A 23,103-nucleotide genomic window follows, 5' to 3' on the forward strand; every position below is an offset into this window, starting at 1 on the left:
GGGCAGGCTCACCTGGGAAGGACCACCAGCCCGAGCACAGCTGAGGGACTCAGGGTTGCCACAATCCCTTGGAAGCAAGTCCCATTTAAAATGAGAGGTGATTGACAGGGAAGTCTGGGGTCTGGGCTTCTCTGGAGGGAGGCGGCTGGCAGGAGAGTGGCCCTGCAGGGGTGTCTTCTAAGATGGGCTTTGCACGTGTGCCTGCTCGGCAAATTCTGGCCACATCCTATGGGCCAGGTCCTGTTCTGCCTGCTGGTGTTCAGTGGTGGACAAAACAGACGAAGATCTAGTGCGCTCCAGGAGGGGAGGCATCCAGGGACAACATGGACATATTTCATCCAGTGTTCAGGGCCACTCTATGAAAGTGACCAGCATGGACAAGGAGAGTCAGCTCTTCTTATTGTGCTCAGTGCATGCAAAGCATGACCTGGGTCCCTCTGGGGAGTAATGTCTTGGCCCCTTCCTCAAGGAACTTACAATCCAGGAGGAAAGTGAGCAGTGCTCAAAGAACCACAGAGTCCCTGCACAAGAGGGTAGACTCTGTCCTTCCAGCTGCTGGGATGGGGCTGCACAAAGGTCTTAGTTCTCTGATCTCATCTGGGCAGGCTGTGGGACCCCGAGGTACCTACAAGGGCTGCTCCCGGTGATGGTTCTGTGAAGAGTTGTCCGCTTCTAAATCTTACCAGGGGTGGAAACCAGGCGTGCTTAACCACTGAGTAACACCCCTAGCCCCATTTTTAAGATTTTATTTGGAGATAGGGTCTCACTAAATTGCTGAGGCTGGCTTAGAACTTGCGATCCTCCTGCCCTAGCCTCCCCAAGCCTCTGGGATTACAGGCGTGCGCCACTGCGACTAGCTTTCCTGCCAACTTGATATTTGTGGAGCGATTGATGAAGTCTAGCCTTTTGCCCCGCTGCGCGGTAACAGTGAGATTCTGGAAAGCTTGAGGTTCCTGGAATTATGAGTCCCAGGGCTTCCTGTGCACCGAGTCCTGGGGGAGAAGCCCAGAGCTTGGCCGCCCTCGGGGGCTGCCTGCTCTTCCCGCGGAGACCCTGCTAGCGCCGCAGCTCGCAGGAAGCGGCCTTCCGGGAGGGATCCCTTCACGGGACTGGCCGGCTCTTCCGGCCTCCGGCTGCCTTGCTCTCGACTCCAGCCAGAGGGCCGGAGAAGGCATGAACCGCAGCACGGGTCCCACCAACACACGTGCCAGGGATCAGTAATTCTGGATGAGGAAACGGGACCCCTCGTGGGGAGGGAGACCACGAGGTAGGCCGAGCCCAGGGCCCAAGGTCAACCTGGAGTTCGGACCTAGGTTGTGCAGACACTTCCGCGGCCAGGGGAGCGAGCCGTCTCTGCTCCAGGGCGTTCTCTCTGCCCCATCCACGTCCTTCCTCTGCCCCCTTGTCCCTCCCTTCTCGGTCCCCTCGGGTACTCAGTGCGCGGGTTGTTCCGTGCACCCCCTCCCAGGGTCTGCGGTGAGCGCGTCCCTCGCCCCGCCGAGCTCGCCCCGCCCCTCCCGCGGCCGGTCACGTCTGCCCCCTCCTCCCTGCAAATCGGATCCAACTCTGCGCTGCCCAGTCTAGCCTGGCCTAAGACGATGGCTACATGGTTCCAGGGTCAGAGAACGGGCTCTGGCGAGAACTGCGGCCACCAGAGGAAGGCAGAGGATGCGGAGCCTGCGGAAGGCAGGGGGCGGGAGCAGGGAGCGGACTGCACACTATCGTGGGGCTTAGGAGCTTTAACGGTCTCGTACGGTGCCAGCGCTTTAATTAATCTTTGGTACTGGGAAAAAGTTTATTAGGAGGGTGTCTGACCCGAGCCCTTGGAGGAGATGATCTGAGCATTCCCGAGAACGTTCTGGGCGCGGGGGGGCACACACTTGTAATCCCAGCAGGTCACGAGGCTGAGGCAGGAGGATCACAAGTTCAAAGCCTGCCTCAGCAATTTAGGGAGATCCTGAGTCCAAATAAAATATTAAAAAAGCGGGGGGTGTGGGTCAGTGGGTAAGCGCACCTGGGTTCCATCTGGGCATCCACCGCCACCAAAACAATAGCCAGCGCAGCGGTGCACGCCTTTCATCCTAGTGTCTCTGGAGGCCGAGGCAGGAGGATCACAAATGCAAAGCCAACCTCAACAATTCGGCAAAGCCTTAAGCTATTTAGCGGGACCCTGTCTCAAAAGAGACAAAAAAGAATAGAAAAAGAACACCTGTTGGATTACCCGGTGAGCAGTGTTTTCGGGGTTCCTCTGCTGTGAGGCTACTCCTCCCCCTTCCCACACTGTCCTCTTTGGAAGGAGTCACTATGGACAGCCTGTGAATGGCTTGAACCCCTGCTTCACGGCTGGGCTAGCTGAGGCTCAGAGGTGTAGCAGCTGGCCCCGGTCACAGGGCGGTGCTTGGTTGAGCGAGGCGGAGGGCTCAGTGACAGAGACACAGCACGAGGGGAGTCAGGTGTGGAGCAGGGGAAGGACAGGAGGCCCACCAAAAGGGGCCCTAGGAGGAGAGGCACAGATGGAGACCAGGATCCAGACAGCCGGACAGTGGAGGGCTGCGACTGGCAGAGAGGGAGAAGCACCAAGAAGATTCTTTTCTTTGTGGTGCTGGGGATTGAACCCAGGACCTCCCGTGCACCCTTAGCAAGTTCTCTTCCACGGAGCCACACCATAGCCCGGTAGACTTTTCTTTTTCTGGTACTGAGGATTGAATCTAGAGGTGCTTTACCACTGAGCTATATCCTCCTTAGTCCTTTGTAATTTTTTGGACTTTTCCAGAGGGTCTCAGTAAGTTGCTGAGGTTGGCCTTGGACTTGTGATCCACCTGCCTCAGCCTCTCAAGTAGAGTTCCTGGGCATGCCCAGCAAGAAAAGATGAAACCCTCTTAAAGATAAGAGTGCTTTTTGGGTAGGGTGGTGCACACCTGTAATCCCAGCTCCTCAGGAGGCTGAGGCAGGTGAATGCCAAGTTCCAGACCAGCCTCAGCAACTTAGGGAGATCGTGTCTGAAAATAAAAAACAAAAAGGGCTGGAATGTAGCCTGGTGGTGGGGCTCCCTGGCTTCAACACCCAGCCCTGTTAAAAAAAAAACAAAAAAGAGCATTTCTACGGTGAGAAATTCTAATATACAAAAGCAAATAAATACATCCAAATTTCCATCTCATCCTCAGGATACACAGCTGGAGAGCTGAGTGTATTTAAGAGAAAAATGTTTCCTTTTCCTGTTTTCATTAAATACACAAAGGCAGCCCAGGGAGCCCTACGCGCTGCTTCACCTGCTGTCCATCATTGAGGACGCATGGGGAGGAGACGCTGCAGCTCTGGCCTTCCTGAGGCCGCCTCCCTGGGGTGGAGGGACCAGAGACCCTGACAGCACCTGCTGCTATGCCTGAAACCTCAGAGCTGCTCAGAGCGGGAGACACTGGTTTCCATGCAGTGTCTGCCACTGTCCCCAGGCCCTTCCCCCCTTGATCTGGCAGATGCTTGCCTGGCCTGCTTCTAAGAGGATTGGGACAGGTGGTGAGCTAGACTAGGTCAAGGGCAGGGAACCTGTGGGGAGGAGCCCAGGTGGAGGAGGGAGAGGCCAGGGAAGGAAGGGAAGGAGGCCCTGGGTGGAAAGGGCACAAGACTGTCCAGGGCTGGCGGGTGGCTCTGGGCTGCAGCACTGGCCTAGCACATGTGCTCCTGGGCTCAGCACCGATCACTGAAAACACAAGGCCCGATCCCACGCAGCAGGCTCCCCACAGTCTCATGGCCGTCCGGCTGGGCACTTGTCCTTCTCCAAAGACCCGGGAAGCAGGTGGGCTCTGCAGGACTTGCAGTTGGCAGGCCTGGGCTGGCTCTCAGCTGGGAGCCAGTCTACAGGGCAGGCACTCACACTGTGGTTTGCTGTCCCCCCACAGGCAAAGGAATTAAAGGCTGTGGGCCTCAAGGGAGCTTTTGCAAGGGTATTAGAGCACATGGGACATCCACTGTCACATGGAGGTGACAGGCTGGAGGGGGAAGCCCACCCTGATTGTGGGAATGAGAAACTTCTGAAGGTGTTCTCCCCTCTGTCCCTCATCCCCTCAAATGACCTGTGGGGTCTCAGGTATTCTGTGCCAGGGTCTCTTTGGTAGGTGGGAAGGCTGTGCACGGTGTCCAGGCATTCTGTCCCCTCCCCACTTCCAGCCACAGCCTGTTACGTCCCTCCAGTCCCCACTACTTCTCCCTGTGTCCTGCTGAGCCTGGCCTGGCCTAAGACAATTGCAACATTTGCTAAGTGGGACCAGGACTGGGTCAGAGGACCAGCTGTGGGGACACCTGGGGACCAGGATGGCTACATAGGGATGGTGGAGGAAGGAGAGGAAGACAGAGAAAGGCAGCACATTACTGATAGAGAGGAGAGAGAGAGACCATGGGCCAACGTAACTGCAGACAGACACACTTCAGTGGACCCTTGACTCTCGACAGATTATGAGCTTCTCAATAAACTAGCCATTCCACGGGGAGGAAACCCCTAGGTCAGCCAGGTGGGTGGCTCATGTCTGTAATCCCAGTGACGGGGGAGGCTGAGGCAGGAGGATTGCTTTAATGAGGCTCTACCTAACTTAGGGACGCCCTGTGTCAAAATGAAAAACAAGGGCTGGGGATGTAGCTTTGTGACAGAATGACCACCCCCCCCCCCCAAAAAAAAAAGAAAGAAAAACTGGGATATTTTCAAAGGAGTAAGCCAAGCACCTCCCAAGGCACCACTGCCAACTGCCACTGAGGGCCTTCCAGGTTGGGAGAGTTTCAGAAACAGCCTCTGCGTTTTCAGTGTCCATTAGGAACCCGGCTTCTCCTTGGTCCCTTCAGTTTGCAGCAATTTGTTGTGTTTTACAACAAACAGTCTTTCACGGATAGAAAGGAAAGAACTCAACAGGGTCCTAACAGGTAACTGGAAAAGGACTAAAATCGATAATGAAAAAGCGAATCCTACTAGTGAGCGCAGATCCAAGTGGAGAAGAAAACTACAGGCGTTTAACGGCCAGGAGTACAGGGTGCACAGAAAGGCCCGCAGGTGATCCCAGCGGCTGGGGAGGCTGAGGCAGGAGGATGGGAGCTCAAAAGGCTCGGCAGCTTAGCGAGACCCTGTCTCCAAATATAAATTAGAGAGGACTGGGGATGTGGCTCAGGGGTAAAGTGCCCCTGGGTTCAGCCCTCAGCACCCCCACCCAAAATTCATGGACTTGTGAGAATGGTTTAACAGCCATGAGGGAAACCGATGAAGGCAGCAGGTACCCGCCTGCAGGTCACAGCCTCACACCACTGAGAGTCCCCAGGGCGCTGGGCACAACTCAGGAAGAAAAACCAAGGACAGGCACTTCAGCAGCACCACAAAGAGCTCGTGGGCAGGGGCTGGGGCTCGGTGGCAGAGCACTCGCCTGGCACGTGTGAGGCGCTGGGTTCAGTCCTCAGCACCACATAAAATAAACACATAAATAAAGGCGTAGTGTCCAGTGACAACTTCAAAAAAAATTAAAAAAAAAAAAGAGCTCGCGGGCAGCATCTAGGGGAGCGGCCCACCCAGGAACACTCTCCAGTGCTAGGCTGGGGACCGGGGTGCTCCCAGCAGACTCAGACAGTGAGGACCTTGGGACCTGCGGAATGTGGCCCGAGGCTGGGTTGCGGCTGGGACACCCTCCTGGGCACTGCTGCCCCCACACACACCCGCAGGCCCGGTCCTGACTGGAGAAGCCAGGCTCCTCCTCTGGGAGGAGAAACCAAGGACAGCACTTCAGGAGCACCTAGCCTGGGTCTGCGAGGCGGTCCCCACAGCTCTGGCTGAGGTTAGTTCTTCTGTGCAGGATGAGGGCAGGCTCAGAGGCTGCTCCCAGGAAGGTGCAATGCCTGGCGTGCCACAAATCAAGTCACTTCTGGGGAGACAAAGGGGACATGGAGAGATGTGAGCGACAGGAACCTCTGTAGGGACCTCTTGCACCCGCCTGTGCCCCAGCTGGGAAAGTGCACAGGGGCAGGCCTCTGAGGGAGCCCTGGGTGCAGGGCAGGTGCCTCTAATGCAGATTTGGGAGGCTGAAGCTGAACGGATGGCGAGTTCAAGGTCACCTTGGGCAATGTAATGAGACCCTGTCTAAATAAACAAAGGGCCAGGGATGCTAGCTCAGTGGTGGACTGCTGGTCTAACACTTGGAACCAAGGCCCTGGGTTCTGTCCCCGGCACTGCAAAGAGAGAAACAAAATAGAGGTCCTGGGGCTCTGGAGGTCAAAGGCAAGAGGAGGAGAAGCCTGGAGGGACAGCGTCTGGACCCTGGGGGGTACAGAGGAGCCTGCCAGAGGCTCCTGAGTATTGGGGTCTGGGCCCCAGAAGGCCACGGGGCAAGAGTCTGGGCTGCTCACCATTTGTGCAGTAGAGAAGGCAGAGGCTGAACTCGGGGTCCAGCCAGAGCCCAGCAGGCCCAGGGTAGTGTGTGGCCCCTGTGCCCCTCAGGCTTCTGCAGCAGAGGGAGGGAGGGAGGGAGGGAGGTGTCCCGGGCTGCAGGGCAGGCCCCCCCTGCTGAGGGATGGCTTTTGCAACCCATTGTTCCTTCAGTAGCATATTATTTAGTCTCCAGGTGTTGGAGTAGCTTTTATTTTTCATTTTATTATTGATTTCTAATTTCATTCCATTATGATCTGATAGAATGCAGGGTAGTAGCTCTACCTTTTTATATTTGCTAAGAGTTGCTTTGTGGCATAATACATGGTCCGTTTTAGAGAAGGATCCATGTGCTGCTGAGAAGAAAGTGTATTTGTTCATTGAAGGAAGAAATATTCTATGTATGTCAGTTAAGTCTAAGTTATTGATTGTATTATTGAGTTCTATAGTTTCTTTGTTCAGCTTTTGTTTGGACAATCTATCCAGTGGTGAAAGAGGTGTGCCAAAGTCACCCAGAATTCTTGTGTTGTGGTCTATTTGACCTTTGAACTTGAGAAGAGTTATTTGATAAATGTAGATGCTCCATTATTTGGGGCATATAAGTTTATTATTGATGAATTATTCCCTTAAGCAGTATGAGGTATCCTTCTTTATCCCTTTTGATTAACTCTGGCTTGAAGTCTACTTTATTTGATATGAGGATGGAGTCCCCTGCTTGCTTCCATAGTTCAGGTGAGTGGTATGATTTTTCCCAACCTTTTACCTTCAGTTTGTGGATGTCTTTTCTTATTAGATGAGTCTCTTGGAGGCAGCATATTGTTGGGTCTTTTTTAAAAATCCAATATGCTAGTCTATGTCTTTTGATTGGTGAATTTAGGCCATTAACATTCAGGTGTATTATCGAGGCCTGATTTGTATTCCCAGCCATTTTTGTTTATTTTTGGTATTTAACTGGACTTGCTTTCTCCTTTGGTTAATTTTTCCTTTAGTGTAATACCTCCCTTTGCTGATTTTCATTGTTGTTTTTCAATTCCTCTTCATGGAATATTTTACTGAGGATGTTCTGTAGTGCAGGCTTTCGAGTTGTAAATTCTTTTAACTTTTGTTTATCATGGAAGATTTTTAGTTCATCATCAAATCTAAAGCTTAGTTTTGCTGGATATAAGATTCTCGGTTGGCATCCATTTTCTTTCAGAGCTTTGTATATGTTACTCCAGGATCTTCTAGCTTTCAGGGTCTGCGTTGAAAAATCTGCACATAATCTAATTGGTTCCCCCTATTTTAATCTGATTCCTTTCTCGAGTGGCTTTTAAATATTCTTTCCTTATTCTGTATGTTAGGAATTTTCATTATAATGTGCCTTGGCGTGGATCAGTTGTGATTTTGTACATTTAGCAGCCTGTAAGCCTCTTGTATTTGGTTTTCCAAGTCATTCTTCATGTTTGGAAAAATTTCTGATATTATTTCATTGAATAGATTGCTCATTCCTTTGGTTTGGGCCTCTATGCCTTCCTGTACCCATGGTTCCTCTACCTCTGTTCATGGTTTCTTACCATCTTCACTGTGTGGTCTACATTCTTTTCAAGATTATATGTTTGGTCTTCATTGTCTGAGGTCCTGTCTTCCAAGTGGTCTAATCTGTTGTGATGCTTTCAATTGAACTTTTAATTTGGTTTATTGTTTCTTTCATTTCAAGGATTTCTGGGTTTTTTTAGAACTTCTATCTCCCTATTGAAGTAATCTTTTGCTTTCCGAATTTGCTTATGTAGCTCTGTATTGAAATGATCTTTTGCTGCCTGTATTACTCTCTTACATCCCCTTTAATTCACAGAACATTTTAATTACGTACATCCTGAACTCCTTCTCTGTCATTGCTTCTGCTGTGTTGGCCATGGGTTCTAATAATGTGGTATCTTATTTGTTTGGGGCACTTTCTTCCCTTGTCTTTTCATATTGCTTGTGTGTCTTCCCTTATCACTGGGACCTGGGGTGTCACCGTTTTACCCGATAGGCTCATAGTGCCCTGTAGGGATCTAATACCTCTCCTCCGAGGTGAAGGACAAAGTTGTCAGATCCCAATATAAACAGTACACACCCTAAAAACAAATGTTTGCTATTAAGATGTCTATAGTTTGGTCACAATGTACAGAAATGCTGAGTTCAATTATTATCTACCATAGACTCATAGGTTTGTAAAAGGGTTTACAGTTTCTGATGCTGGACGAAGAACAGGGCTGAGGAGTAGGATGATGCGCTGAGGAGGTAGGAGGTGAGGAGACAGGGTCGTTGTATCCTAGGAAATGTGAAAGAGAAATCCAAAGAGGAGGAGGAGCACAGGAGAAGGGAGAGGAAGTAATTTGGAAGTATGCTATTCAGACGTCCCAGCTCCCGAAATCCTAATTCATGCAAAGTACCTGGTTTCACATGTGTTGGGGGTGGGAGGGTGGGAATAGAGAGGGAGGGGGAGATCTTGAAGGAAGAGACAGGGTTGTTTGGTTGGAGGTCAGTGTCTTTCCTGCGTCTCTTCTCATCCAGTAGGTGGGTCGCCTGTTGTTAGCTGCTGTCTGTGCCCTCAGGATGGTGAAGGTGACCAGGGGGTCACTGTGCCAGGGTAGCGGCTGCTGGGGAGTGGGGGGAGTTAGAAACTGGGTACCTGGCCAGCTGGAGTTCCAGTTGCCCCCACTGAAGATGGTGATGAAGGGGCCCAAGATGGAGGTTCTTGCTTTCAGCTGTGGGGAGTTGGATGGGGTCGGGGGAGCCGGGCAATGGCGTTGGACCAAGAGTTCAGAGAAGCGCTCGTGCAGTGTGTGGCTGTCGCTGACTCCAGAGCCTGTGTGAAGTCCCCGGGTGCAGGCAGGCCACTGCACATAGGGGACTATCTCCCTGCTGCAGAGTCCCAAGATGGGGCCACCAAGGGGGTGATAAACCAGCCTCATTCCCTCTTAAGATCAGGAGCCATCTTGTCACAAGTTATAAAGGATTCATTTCTGTTTTCCATAAAATGTTAGGATTTCTGTATAGCCTGGCTGTAATTTGATGTCTGGAATGCCTGCCCAGGCCTTGAACTCACCCCTGCCCGGCCTTCCCTGACCAGATAACAACCCTCTCCGAAACTTCAGTGGCGCCTCGTAAATCTTGGCCTTCCCTGGCCAGATAACGACCCTCTTTGAGGCTCTAATGACCTTCATAAATTTGACCTTCATTAATTCTGATGTCGGGGCCAGCAAAATATGAACTAGCCTTTGTGTTATGCTCGTCAAAATTTTGTCATCTGTTAGTTCTCAAACCCCCTTTGTGTAACTCTCTGTGCTATAGAAGCTTCACTCCTGGGGAGCTGGGGGGCGGTGTCTTGTTCCCACAGTTTTGGTTGGGAGAGGCAGCCCGGCCGGTCGAAATAATCAGCTTGCTTTAATTTGACTTTAATTGGAGTCAGTGGTCTTTTCTTTGCGTCTTGGTCTACTAGGGGGGCCCACGTTGGTAGATGGGGGTCCACACGGAGTGGCAGAAGCTGCCAGGTGTCCTATGACCTATGTGGGAGCTTGGGTGGGGGACAGGCTCCGTGATTCTGTGCGGGGGCAGGAAGATCCTTCGCAGAGAAGCAGTATTCTCATGACTTGAATCTGCCTCCCTCTGGCCTGCACCTTGGACCCAGTCTCCCACACCCACCACAGGAACACAGAAATCCAGACTTTGGGGGTGGTACCAGAAGATCTCAGAAATGACTGTCTCCCAAACTAACAGGTGGGTTACACTCCAACAGAGAACCTGTGCATGGAGCCTTTGAAAGCCCCCGTTCCTGCCGATGGGCAGGACCGTAGCCTCTGGGGCAGGTCCCCCGTGTTTGTCCCTTGCTAGCAAAGCAATAAACCTTCTTTTTCCTTTTTCTCAAACTGGTCCTCATACTGGTTTCACACCGGGGACAGGGACCGAGCTTTAGGCAACACAGGTAGTCAAAGCCCATCTGGAATGACTGGTGGAGTAGAATTCCTGAAAGCTCCTGCTCATGCCCAAATCTCCAGACCAGTGCACGGAGGGAAGTCCTATGTGTCTAGAATCCACTTGAGCAAGAGGCAAGAATGACGTCGGTAGAAATGTGTGTCAAAACAAGGTGACCTGTTTTTTTTTTTTTTGTGTGTGTGTGTGTATGTGTGTTATAAGGCACTGAACCCAGGGGTGCTTTACCACTGAGCCAAATTGTCCCCCCTTTTAGGTTCTTATTTTGAGACAAGGTCTCACTAAGTTGCTTAGGGACTTGCTAAACTGCTGATGTTGGCCTGCAACATGAGATCCTCCTGCCTCAGCCACCTGCGTAGCTAGATCACAGGTATGTGTGAGACTGCTTATGTTACTGATCTTTGAGCCCAAATTGTAGTGGCACCCCCTCCTTCACAGAAAATCTTAATCAAGCTCCTTCAGAGACCCTCACCATAATTGTTCTCAGGCTGTGAGCAAGAATTTCTGTAGTTAGGCCTCCATATCTCGTTGCCATCTTGTCATAGCTGAATTTGGCCGAGAGCCTGGAGGAGGTCAGCCCTGCAGATCCTGAGCAGCTCTTACTGGTTTTGCAGACATTTTTAGTCTAATAGGATATAGGATTGTTCCTAAGAGTCTTCAGGCAGGAAGTGTGCTTACAGAAGCCGAGTGGGATAAGGGCCTTTAGCCTGGGCCTGGAGCCTGCACGGGTGTTAACACATCCAAGGAATGAAGTTAGATCCTAGGGAAAGAGCAAGTTGCTAGGAGGTTCCTTGGACACCAGCTGGTGGGGAGACCAGAGGGGAAACCCCCTTTCCCAAGCACTAATTTTCGCAGTGGCCCCTATTTATTTTTTGTATTCAGACCTGGGTTAGTTACCTGGTACAATAAAAAAAAACTACTTTTATGTAGACTTCTCCAAATTGTGAGTCTCTGAGCCCCACCCCCTTCGCCTACACCCGGGGCCTAAGGTTCTAAAGATGCCTGGACTCTGGGTGTAACAGGGTTCACTTGGCGCTTTGACTATATCCCTGGTGGCTTTGAAACTTGTGTGTTTTTCCTCTTTCCCTCATCTTCTCCCTGTCCTTCTCCTCCCTCATCTTCTCCCTGTCCTTCCTTCTCCTCCCTCATTTTTCCTTCCTGATCTTCTGTTCCCTAAACCTGTCCTTCCTGATCGCTCCTCTCTAACCTCGTTTTCTCTGAATCCCCTCTGAATCACAGCCTTTGGGACAGGAATCCCGTGCTTCTCCTTCGCTAGCAAAGCAATAAACGTTCTCTTTCGTTCTGTTTCCCTTGTCTTTGTTATTGGGTCGACTTCAAGCATGAGGACCGAGCTTTCGGTTACGGGGGTTCGGAGGGACCCGTTCTGGGCCTGGCTGACAGGAATTCCTGCTCATTCCCTGCTGCCCAGCCTGGTCTGTCCTGCCTCAAGATGAGACAGGGACTGGGGACAGTGAGAGAGATGCTGGATCTTAGAGGAAACACCCCAAAGTCGTGGAAATGCAGGAAGCTCCCAGGAACAATGGCAAGACCAAGGGTCCCCACCCCCCAGTGACAGGAGGACGTAAAAGGGAAAACTGGGGTGAAATCGTGATGTGGGACCCCGCCCCACCGCCACCTCTTGTCCAGCCCCCGCACTGCCCTCCACACAGATGCACACCCACACCACAGGCTGCCCTCTCTCCCGGGAGGTGGCCCGCATTCTCCTGTGACAGTGGACCGTCCTTGGGTAGTGACAGCCAAGTGACCCAGAGGCTCTGGGGTGGAAGTGGCTGGCACATGGCGGTGCAGGAAGAATGGATGGAGGGAAGGGGCCTAGGGAGCTGAGGGCTGCTGGTGGGGACGTGGCTCTGGTGCGGCCATGGGGCCTGACCTCTGGGTTTCCTCCTGACTTGGTTGAACCTCCCTCTGGCTGCTGTATGGAGAATAGGCTGGGGGTTGGGAACAGGCGACCCGGTGAGGAAATCCCAGCAAGAGGTGACGGTGGCTGGGCCCAGGGGGATGGCCGTGGAGGAGGGGAGCAATGGTCAGATTCTGGGACAGCGGAGGGGGCAGCCACGCTGGCTTGCTCATGGGTCCCTGCGTGGCTCTCACAGTCTGCAGCTGGGCGACAGGAGCCCTGGGGCTTGCTGAGGGGAAGTGGGGCAGGGCGTTGGTGAAACCGCCTGCATTTCCTGTTCCCCTGTTAGAAATGAGGGTGCAGCCCTGTGCAGTGACAGACCCCACGGGGCCGAGGACATTCTGGGCAGAAGGAGCAGGGTGGACCCAGGCCTGCTGGCGGGAAGAGGGAAGCCTGGTTGGTGGCTTCCGGCCTTGGCTGCTGACTGGACCTGGGGTTCTATCCCGTGGGCCATGGGGAGCCAAGGGATGCCTTTGAGTGGAGGACAGGGTCCATGTGGGAAGGAGTGGTCTTGGAGGTCTGAAGTGGCCCAGGTCAGGAGCCCCTGGCTTGAGGCATCAAAAGGGAGTGGCTGAATGGGGCACCTGCATCATTGAAGCTGGCTCTGACCCCTGATTTTGGTGGCGCCATCTGGTGGCTCAGGCAGAAACAGCTGGAGGGGAGGGGCTGTGGTGCTTGGCAGTGGGTGTTCTGGGGACGCAGGGCAAGTGCCACTCATCCTAAAGTTGGAGGAATGTCCCTCTGAACCAGGGCGAGATCCAGAGAAAACCAGACCTCACAGCCCCCAAATAGTGGGGACAAGCTGCAGGGCTGCGGGAGAGAAAGGAGCTATTTTTAAGGGCAGGAGATTTGCAGCTAGAGACCATCTGCAGGACACACAGGCATGCTCAGGAGGCAGCTCTTCTCCATGGCTGGACTGCTGGCGGCACGTGGGGACAGTGCACAGAAGCAGGTGTTGGGAGCGTAGCCGGGGGTGAGGCCGGCTTCCCAGAGCTGGTTCTGGAGCTGAGGCAGGAAGGCGGCTGGAGTTCCCCAGCAGAAACAGCAAGCGCAAACCCGCGGTGAGAGGGCGAGAGTGGAGAAGGGCAAGGCAAAGACGGCAGGAAGGAGGTGGGCGAGGGGCTGGCCAGGCCAGTGGGTCCACTCTAAGCCTCCTGGGACTGAGGCCAAGGGCGAGGGGAGCCGGAATGGATGTTGAGCCAGAGACAGGTGCTTGGAAGATGCTCCTGGGCCAGCTGGAGGGCAGACTGGAGGCAAGGAGGTCAGAAGGCGCCCCTGCCACGGAGCAGAGGGTTCAGAGAAACTGAACGTGGGACATCGCCTAGATTCCGGGCCTCCCGTGACTGATGAGGGTGGGTCCCTGGAGCCAGTTAGAGAGGGGACACTGCCTGCTTAGAAGAGGCTGTTTATAGACCGGGCTGCATGTGACCATGCTGTGCTCGGGGCGCCCTCTCCAGGTGTTCCCTCTCCAGTGCCCCAAGAGCTCTCCCTGCTGTCCATCTACTCCCTCCCGACTCCTGGGGTCTCAGGAGGAACTTCAGCAAGGACTGTCCAGTCTGTCCACCCGGGCAGGAGAGACCAGGGCCGGACTGGGTCCGCGTGCTTCAGGGAATCTCTTCCACCTATGGGGAAGTCCAGCGCCCTCCCGCAGGGCGTGGGAAGACGCTGTCTCGTTTTTTTTTTTTTTGCTAAGGGCCCCCAAGGGTCAGATGATCTCCGTTTTCATCTCGCCTTCCACCTTCTTCTTCTGCTTCTCCATCACTGCCTCCAGCTCTGACACCTTCTCTTTGTCCTGGAGAAAGGGGTGGAAATCAGGTCCTTGGCGTCCCAGCACTCCGTGCCTCGCCCCCCCCCACGCCCCCCCCTCCGCCGGGCCCAGTGGCAGCCCGGGCTAGGCTCACCTCCAGCAGCGCACGCTGCACCGTTAGCAGGCTGTACACGCGCGCCCCCTCCTCAGGGCTCACCGCCCGCAACTCTTCTTTTTCCAACGAGAAAAGCTGCGCGCCGGACAGTAAGCCCAGCGCGGTCACGGTCCTGAGCGAGGGCGGCGAGGCGCGGTCAGGCCTTTCAGCCAATCACAATCCCACCCCTCCAGCCCCGCCTCCCCACAAGAGTGGCCTTCTAGCTCCACCAGGGCCAGCACTGCCGGAGTCCCCACCCACCAACCACAGCGCGCCCTCTGGGGCGGGGCTTCCCTGGGAAACAGGCTAACTGCAGCGGGTCATTCGGCCATCCCACCAGATCTCACCAAGGGCCACCCCTGCTCCCCAAGTTCGCACGCGCCCCGCCGAGCCCAGCAGGCCGGACCCCACTCACCCCGGACTGAAGCCTTTGGCTTGCAGCCAGGCGCGGACTTTGCTGGCGTCTGAGTCCCGGCTGAGCTGCGGCTCCTGCGCGCGGGGACCGGGGGCTGCTCGGCCCGGGCTCGTGCGGCCCTGGGCGAGGCGCGCTTGCAGCTCCTCGTTGACACTCAGCATCTGGGAGAATTTCTCTGCAGGAGGGATACTGGGACTCAGCGAGAGGGCTGCTGGGCCGCATCCGGCCTTCTAGGGTCCCCAGGGTGGGTGGAGAGTCCCTTTGCTCTTAGTCTCGGTTTCCCTACCTGGAAAGCCACGCCCGAGATCTGCTCCCAGGAGGGGGGCTCCCAGGAGGGGATGCCCCACCACTCACCCTTCTCACTGGGGTCCAAGTTGTTGAGGCTGTCGCAGCTGTCCCAGTGGGGCCTACCCGGAGCAGGAGCAGGAGCTGGGGCTGGAGGGGGAGGGGGAGTGCTGTGCTCCTAGAGGATGAGAGGAGGTACCCGAGTCAGGGAGGAGACTCAGAGTCCCCGCCTTTCCCCTCTGGAGACACACGTGTGAACCTCATCACCTCATCCACCAGTACCCTTGACACCCAGTTCCTCCCTCCCAGGACCCAGAATCCAGCCCCAGCTTCTCCTCCAGGGAGACCCAAGTCTGCTCTGACTCACCAGGCTTCGGGCAGGGCTTTGGCTGTGGTCCCTCTGGGGTCCTCGGTGGGGTGTCAGGATATTATAGGGCACATATCCCTCTTGGCCCTGTTGGTCCCTCACCTTCCACCACTTGCGCCTGTCATCCAGGACCTGGGTGGGTGTGAGGAGGAGTTTCTGGGTCTGGGTCTGCAGCTCATGCTGGCCTGGCCCTGCAGATCCCCACACCTCTCACCTCCAGCACATCCTGCTGCTTGACGGACAGCTCGCTGCTGTTGCGGGCCTGGAAGTCATAATTACACAGGACCCACTTTCCTGCTGGCTCCGGCTCCTGCTGGGGCTCAGCTTGAAGCTCTGGTTCTTGGTGACTGAGGAGAGTTGGAAGGGTTGGAGATCAGGAGGCAGCCAGCCCTGCTGGTCTGCGCAGTAAGGTGCTGGTGTGAGCTGGGGTTAGAGCCAAGCAGGGGTCGCAGCAGGGCCAGGTTAATAATGTTAATGGAGATCTGAAATGGGGATAATGGCTCAAATATATTGTGCTCCTTTTCTTGCCTGGCTGTGAGCATATGGTGTGGGTATATCATCTCTCACCATATAGGTGAGAACAGCCAGGCTCAGAACACATGGTTAGGAACAGCTGCTATTTATTGAGCATCCAGAGGTACTGGGTATCCATAGGTATCATGATAGCTTATGAGCAGTAAAAACGATTGCAAACACTTACATAGCCCCATGTGCAACATACTGTGCAAAGTCTGTTACAGATAAAGCTGATTGATCCTCCTGACCACCTTGGTAGAACCATGAATCTGGACCTCCCTCGGTTCCTTCCTTCCCCAGGGACCTCATTATCTCTGCTTTTACAGGTGAGGAGGCTGAGGCACAGTGATGTAAAGGTTAGGGAGCAAGAGAGGTAAAGCTGAGCTGCTCATGGTGGTGCACGCCTGTAATCCCAGCAGCTCCGCCCGCCCGCAGGCTGAGGCAGCCTCAGCAAGAGTGGGGCACTAAGCAAATCAGTGAGACCCTGTCTCTAAATAAATTGCAAAATAGGGCTGGGGATGGGGCTCAATGGTCGAATGCCGCTGAGTTCAATCCCCAGTACCCCCCCACTGTCTGACCCCAGGCAGTCAGCCTTGGTGACTGCCCGCTGTGTGTGCAGTGGGCCTGAATGGAGCTGGGCTGGCCTTGGGCTCTTTGCCGGCTGATACATCACAGACTTCACCCTTCCACTGAGGGCTGATCATTTTTCCTGTTTTCCTTACAAAGAACTGGAGGCTGGGAAGGTAAGGGAAGAGCTGGAGGCGCTGAGTTCAAGATTTAGAAGCATGTTGGGGGAGGAGGGCCACTGCGACACCAGGCAGCTGGGGACAGGTTGGATATGACCCCTAGTGAGAGGGAGCTCAACCCGGATCAGGCCTACCTGTGCAGGGAAGAGGGGGGGTCTTCTGGGCCGCGGCACCCCCTGTGTGGGGCTGGCGGCTCCCAGCATGCTGTCCCTGCCGAGACCCTCGGCCCTGGCCCTCACCCAGACCCCCGTCATCTTGAGCCTTACCGCCCTCTCATCCCCGTGGTGTCCTGCAGTCTGCCCAGAACTTGCCCAAAGACCTTGGAGTTCTGGTCTTTCCTCCCCTGGGACCCAAGACTCGGAGACCCCAGAGTTTTGTAGAACCATGACTTTGGACCCCTACTTCTTTAATTCCCAAGGATCCAGAGTCTGGGTCTCAAGCTTCAATCTCCTCACGTTTTAGCCCCCCGCCCCCCCACCGAATCTCTAAGTCTACACCGCCAGGACTTGACTATTAATTTAAGATCTTCGGGAAACCCAAGGTCCAATCCCCCTGTCTTTGCCTCTGCCAGAGACCCGGAGATACCACCACTTCCTGACTTCCCCAGAAACTTCCCTCCAGCCCCTGAAGTCCCACCTGGCTCCCCCCCAAGCACCCGACCCGAGTTCTTCCAAACTCGTATGTCTAATCCCCAGCCTCTTCCCTCTAATACCCAGGCCCTGTACTCTAGAAACCCAGACATGACCCAACTGCGTTTTCCTGGCCTTTTGAGGACCCAGGGGCCTCACCTCTTGGACATACCCATTCCCAGCCGGTTCCTCCCTTAGCCCCAGGACTCTGGTCCTCCCTCTTCCCTGGGACCCACCCCAACCCTCCCTGCTGCCCCACCCCGTCCCAGCCCCATCTGGTCACCACCTCACCCACCTGCGAAGAGCCGGGAAGACAAGGAAAAAGAAAAGGGGGCGGGGTCAGCGCTGGGAACCCCGGGCCGCACCCCTTCGGGACCCCCCTTCCCGGGCCAGGAGTGGACACTCACCCATTGACAGCAACCTGGGGAGCGCTTTGCTGCAGGAAGTAAGAGAGCCCGGGTCAGGGGGGCGCGGAGTTCCCAGCCGGGTCGCCCGCCCCAGCCTGGCTCCGCGGGCAGCCCCAGTCTCACCTGCCGGCGCCGCCTCTCGTGCTGCAGCTGTTTCTCCACAGGGTCCTCCCAAGCGCGGCCCTGAGGGTCAGTGGCTGGGGGCTCCCAGCCATTATAGAACTCGGGGCTGTATGGGGGTCCCTCCTCCAGGGGCAGCTCCAGCCTGCGACCAGGAAAGGGCCGGTGGCTCAGGTCATCTCGGTCCGCTGGGACTTAGTGTCATCGACCTCCTAACTTCCCCTCCCCTGAGCCTCGCTCTGTCGCGAGGACTCTAACCCCACCCCGTCTCTAAGTGACTTCAAATATGTTTCTAAACACATTGATCCCACTCTAAGGCTCCGTCGGCTCCTCTCACCTCGGATTCCAACCCGAAACCTCCAGCTACTTTCATCCTGCCCTTTGACCCAAGCTGGGTCTCCGGCTCTGCCCCTACCCCTAATACCCAAGGACTAGACTTCATCCACGCTTCAAATCTGTGGGCCTCACCTCCCTTAAGCCCCGCCTCCCCGTGTAGTCCCTCCCCATCACCTAAGCCCCGCCCTCGCCTTGTATTATTCCTCTCAATCCTCCTTTTGTTCCAACCCAGTAATCTGGCTAGAGTTTAAACCTCTCCTGCACTCTAATTTTTTTAGCTTTTTCTCCAATCGGATGTAGCATTTGCCCTAAATGCGGGCCCTCATTAACCTCTTTACCCTCCTGGTTGAGCCCCATCTCCAACCCTCTCTGGCCCCCCTTCTTCCCAGTTCCCACGCCCTCAGCCCTCCAGCCCTGCACCAACCCCGGGCGGGTCCACGAGTCCCCCAGCGAGGTCCAGAGAGCGTTTTCACCGGGAGTCACATTGTCCCGAAGCAGCGCCACCGCCTCGGATGTCAGATGCGGCCGCCTCACACTGCTGGCGAACTCCGGGCCCCCAGACGTGTTCACAATCTGCAGGACGCAGGAGTGGGCATGCCATCCACCCCTCTGAGTCCAACCCGACTCCTCCTGCTGGGGGCCTGCGGCCTTGGGAGCAGCCTCACCATCTGCAGAGGTCCGAACAGAAAGTGCAGCAGCTCTGGGGAGGAGGGGTTGGCGATGTTCCCGCGCAGCCGGGCCTGGGGGAGGAGGGCCGTTGGCATTAGAGCATGGGCGAGTCAGGGTCTCTGATTCCTCGCCCCGAGAAGCCCAGGGGCGGACGCGTCCTCACCAGCAGGCTGAAGGCGTACTTGATTTTCTGAAGCACGTCGGTGTACTCGGCCTCCGAGGGCGGCTTGGCCCTCAGCGTCAGCAGGCCCTCTGTGGGTGCGGACAGGCGCGGGGGTGGGGGCACAGGGACAGACACCAGCGGGTACCGTGAGAAGTGGACCAGGCCGGAGGCGGAGGGAGCCCCCGCGGGAGATAGTCCCACCCGGCGGGCGGGCGCCCCTTACCCCCGGCCGCCCGGCGCCGTGTCCTGCGGCCGCGTTCTCGGTGCTCCAGCACACGGGCGGCCTCTGCCGACTTCTGAAGCCTCGATACAAAGGTCTCCACGTCGTCGAAAATGTGGTTCAGGATGTCCTGCGGGAGGAGGAGGGAGCCGCGTGGGCTCCTGGATCCCAGACGTTCACCCGGGCGGAGGCGCTCTAGCCCAGCGCCTGGACACGCATCCAGGCCAGGCCAGGTCCCCACCGAAACCGCAGGTGGCCGCTCCAAGAACCCAGCTCCCCACCTCCACAGCCAGCCTCCTGGATCCCAGACGTCTCCCCAGCCCCCACCCCAGGAGTTTGATTGACGTCTGGGCCCCCAGTCTGCGGGCTGGTGGGAGCCACTCACCACTTCTCTCTCGGCCTGCAGACCTGCCAGCTCAGGACCGCGGGGGCCCAGGTCTGGCGAGGCCGGGTCAGCGACGCAGGCGGTGCGCTCCGGGGCCGGCCTTGCCGTGGCCTCCACCTCCGGAATAGGCTCCACCCGGGGTCGCCCTTGGCCCGAGGCTGGCTCCGCAGGGCCCATCACCGCGCGGACCGACGGGCGGCGCTGCAGGGGCGGGGTCTCGGCGGCGGGCGAGGGGCCGCGCTGCAGCTCCTCTTGCGTGGCCCTGCGGAAGGAGAAGGGGAAACTGAGGCTGGACCAACCGAAGGGACGGGGGCGGTGGAGTCGAGGACATTGAGGCCGCAAGGAGTCCAACCCAGGCTGGGCATCTCATAGGGAGACAGCTGACAGGCGGAGCGAAACCGGGGCGGGAAAGGCGAAAGCAGAACCCTGGAGGGGCCCCCGGAGGCCTGCGCAGGGCCTGAGCAGGGTTTGCTAGACTCCATTCAACCCTGGTTCTGCTCCCTGTTGGTATCAGCTCATTTCTTGGATGAGGAAACTGGCCCAGAAAGGGGACATCCGCTCCCCAGAGAGCCCAGCCCTCCCTCCGGTGCTTCTAGTCCAGCTCGCTCACCTGAGCGCGGCTGCCCGGCGCTCCCCGCGGCCTGAGCGGTAATTGTGCAGAGCCCCTTGGATGTCCTCTCGCATCAGCTCGGCCTGTCAATCATGCTGTCAGGCTCTGCCTCCCCACGCCCCAGCCGCTGCCCTCCCAGGTTTCGCCATGGACATTTTAATTGCTCAGCCCCGGTCCCGCGCTGTGGACCCACGCACGTCCACGCCTGGACTCGAATTCTCGCCCAAAGTCTGTCCCTGCCCTCGTCCACGACCCAGCCGTGGAGACCAGTCCGGCTCTTCGTCCTGGACCACATCGCCCAGCATCCTCCTTCTGGCTACTCCCCAGACCCTCTGAATACGTGAGCCCTCAGCCTCACTCTCCATCTCACGCTCTGGTCCGGTCTCTGTCTCGGTCCAGAAATCAACCTGTCTGCAAACACCACTCCCTCCCAGGGCCTCGGGCTCAGGTCACGCCCCGCTTCCCGGGACCCCTGCCCCACCTTTGCTCCAGGCCCCGCCCCATCACCTAGAGACCCCGCCCATTTCTGCCTCGACTGGGACTCACCCCCAGGCGCAGGCCCTGGAAGAAGTGCACGTCTGGCTGCGCCCGCTCGGGCTCCTGACACACCAGGAGCAGCAGCGAGCGGCTCCGGCCCGGTGGCACCACCGCGTCGCAGCGCACGATGGCGCCCAGTGGGTAAGACTCCAGCTCTTCCTGTGAGGGGGGACGGCGGGGTACACTGAGGCCCTGGTCGATAATACTATCAACTGGTGACATCAGTGCCCAGTTGGTGCAGGAGCTGGCTCAAGAGGTAACGGGATTAGGGATAACAACCCCATTTAATAGGGATGGCCAGAAAAGGGGCGGGGCCTTGCGCCCCAGTTCCCAGAGGAGGGACGTGTGTGAGCCCAGATTCACACTCAGACCCTGAAGCCCCAGGGGCAAGCTTTCCTTGTCTCCGCAGGCTCAGCCCCTCCACTTTCCCCACCCATGTGCCCCCTGGCACCTTGGAGACTGGGTCCAGCAGGGTGACGCGGTCAGGGGACACTCGAAGTAGCATCTCCTGTGCCCAGACACGGCCCTGGCTGTCCATGACGGCCAGCTTCCTGGAGGCATCCTCCACGGTGTGCACGCCATCCTCCTCGCCCAGGCAGAACGTCACCAGGTGCTGGCACCCCACAAAGAGCCAGCTGAGTCCCCGAATGAGGTCGGGTGGGCGGAGCCCGCGGGAGCCACCCTGCCGGCCTGAGGCTCACCACTCCTCCAGGAAGCCTTCCCGGAGCGCCTGCGCCCCAGTGGCTCTCCACCCAGCCACCCAGAGCCGGGGCGCCTCTTTCCTCGGAGGCTAGCACCGGGGGCTGTCTTCTCCCCAAGTCGGAGGGACAGCGAATCCCTGTAAAGGCCTCCTCTGGTGTCCCTCCCATTAGAGCCCCGGCACTCAGGACTCTGGCGCCATCTACCGTCTCTCATCCACATTGCGGCTCGTAGTCCCTGAGTCCAGCACCAGAGCTGGTCACAGGTAAAGTCAGCAGATCTGGTGGAGCTGAGGCCCATGGCTAACTAATGTCTGAGGCCACTACAGAAAGCCCACTTTGTGGGTGACTAGAGGACTTTTTCCTGCTTGATGACCCTGCTCTTTGACTGCCCAGAAGAGCCCTGTGCAAACAGACCCCAGACTCACATTGACAGGGTACTGGGAAACATCAGCCATCACCACGGTGGAGTAGTGCTTTCTCTGCTCTGCGGGGAGGGAGGCGCCAGGATGGGAGCCCAGCTGCCCCCTCAGAGAGGAGGAGAGCCCAGCCTCCCCCTCAGACCAGGAGGAGAGCCCAGCCTCCCCCTCAGACCAGGAGGAGAGCCCAGCCTCCCCCTCAGACCCAGAGGTCTGAGCCCCCAGTCCTCTTCTCCCAGGAAGTTCTTTTTGACCCCACACTCACCGTAGATAGACTTGGCACTGGGCTTGGGGGCAGCTTCTGGGCTGGTGAAGAAAAGAGGGGTGAGAGGGCTGTGGGAGTTGGGAGGAGATCCGGGAAGAATGGCAGGCAGGGCAGCAAGGACTTCATTGTGGGGGCAATGGGGAGCCATGGTGGGTATTAGGCAGGGAAGGGCAGGACCAAGGTTGGTTTTAAGAAGTCAGGTAGGTGGTAGTGGGCCGGGACAGGGAGTGTAGTCTCTGGGGTCATGAAGACCTGGGTTCCAGTCCTCTGTGCTACTTCCCTGCCCTAGATCCTGGGCAGGGACTTGGTCTCTCCTGCCTCAGTTCCCTTGTGTAGGAGAGCATCCACCTGCAGGGCTCTGGGAAGGTGCAGTCAGGGAGGCAGGGGAGGAGGTGCAGCCCAGTCACCATGACATCCGTGTTACGGTGATGCAAGGGACTTTGGGACACAGTAGTTGCTCAATACGTGGGAATGATACAACCACACAAGCAGCACCTGCAGCAGACACAGGCCTCCCTGTCACCCCAACAGTCAGGCTTCTCCCAGGGCCCTGCTGCTCCATCTCCTCCCAGCCCAGCCCCTCTCCAAGTCACTGCCGCAGTGCCAACTGGGGCAGGGGGCCGGGGGGACGGAGAGACCCATGTCCTGCTCCCTGCTGCCGGCCAGCCGCCCCCACAGTGAGATACCCTGAGCTGCAGAGCTCACTACTTCTCATGGCCGGGACGTCCCCTGACTGTCCCTGCTCACTGCAGGAGGCTCAAGGGTGCAACCTGTGTGGGACAAGATCCTGAGAGGCACGGCAGTCCCCCGGGGTCCTGCAAGGGGTCACTCTGTCAGGATCACTCTGTCAGTCCTCGACACTGTCCGCTTCACAGAGAGGGGCTGTCTGTGCCTGGCCAGGGCTGGACACGGAGGGATGTGGCTCTGGCTTTCCCCTGAGTCTGGCCTGGCTGCCTCAGAAGGGTCTGCAGCTGTGGCAGGTGTGGAGGGTCGGGGTCCGGGGGACACTTACCCAGGGGTGCTCATGGTGCTGGGGGGGAAGCTGCAGCCGCCTGGAGGCACCTGGGAGCCCACAGAGACATGAGCCTCCTGACCAGCCCAGCCTCCTCCCTCAGACCAGGGTCCAGGCCCAGCCTCCTTCCTCAGACCCAA

At 56.9% G+C, this 23,103-nt stretch overlaps 1 protein-coding gene across 1 annotated transcript; it reads right to left on the reverse strand.

The window, feature by feature from the left end:
* Window positions 1–13,968: 13,968 nt before the first annotated feature.
* Window positions 13,969–22,099, reverse strand: Eps8l1 (EPS8 signaling adaptor L1). Its single transcript, XM_026381373.2, has 18 exons — window positions 21,952–22,099; window positions 21,696–21,754; window positions 21,021–21,182; window positions 20,579–20,728; window positions 20,033–20,115; window positions 19,423–19,684; window positions 19,041–19,167; window positions 18,818–18,906; window positions 18,651–18,725; window positions 18,410–18,558; window positions 17,653–17,794; window positions 17,530–17,558; window positions 15,446–15,578; window positions 15,232–15,363; window positions 14,934–15,042; window positions 14,580–14,754; window positions 14,165–14,297; window positions 13,969–14,055 (listed from the first exon to the last, which is right to left on the reverse strand). The coding sequence occupies exons 1-18, from the start codon at window positions 22,097–22,099 to the stop codon at window positions 13,969–13,971; spliced, it is 2,244 nt and encodes a 747-aa protein (XP_026237158.2).
* Between the last annotated feature and the right edge of the window lie 1,004 nt (window positions 22,100–23,103).

The sequence above is a fragment of the Urocitellus parryii genome, chromosome 15 (genome assembly GCF_045843805.1).
Source record: "Urocitellus parryii isolate mUroPar1 chromosome 15, mUroPar1.hap1, whole genome shotgun sequence".
In the NCBI taxonomy this organism is placed as follows: Eukaryota; Metazoa; Chordata; class Mammalia; order Rodentia; family Sciuridae; genus Urocitellus; species Urocitellus parryii.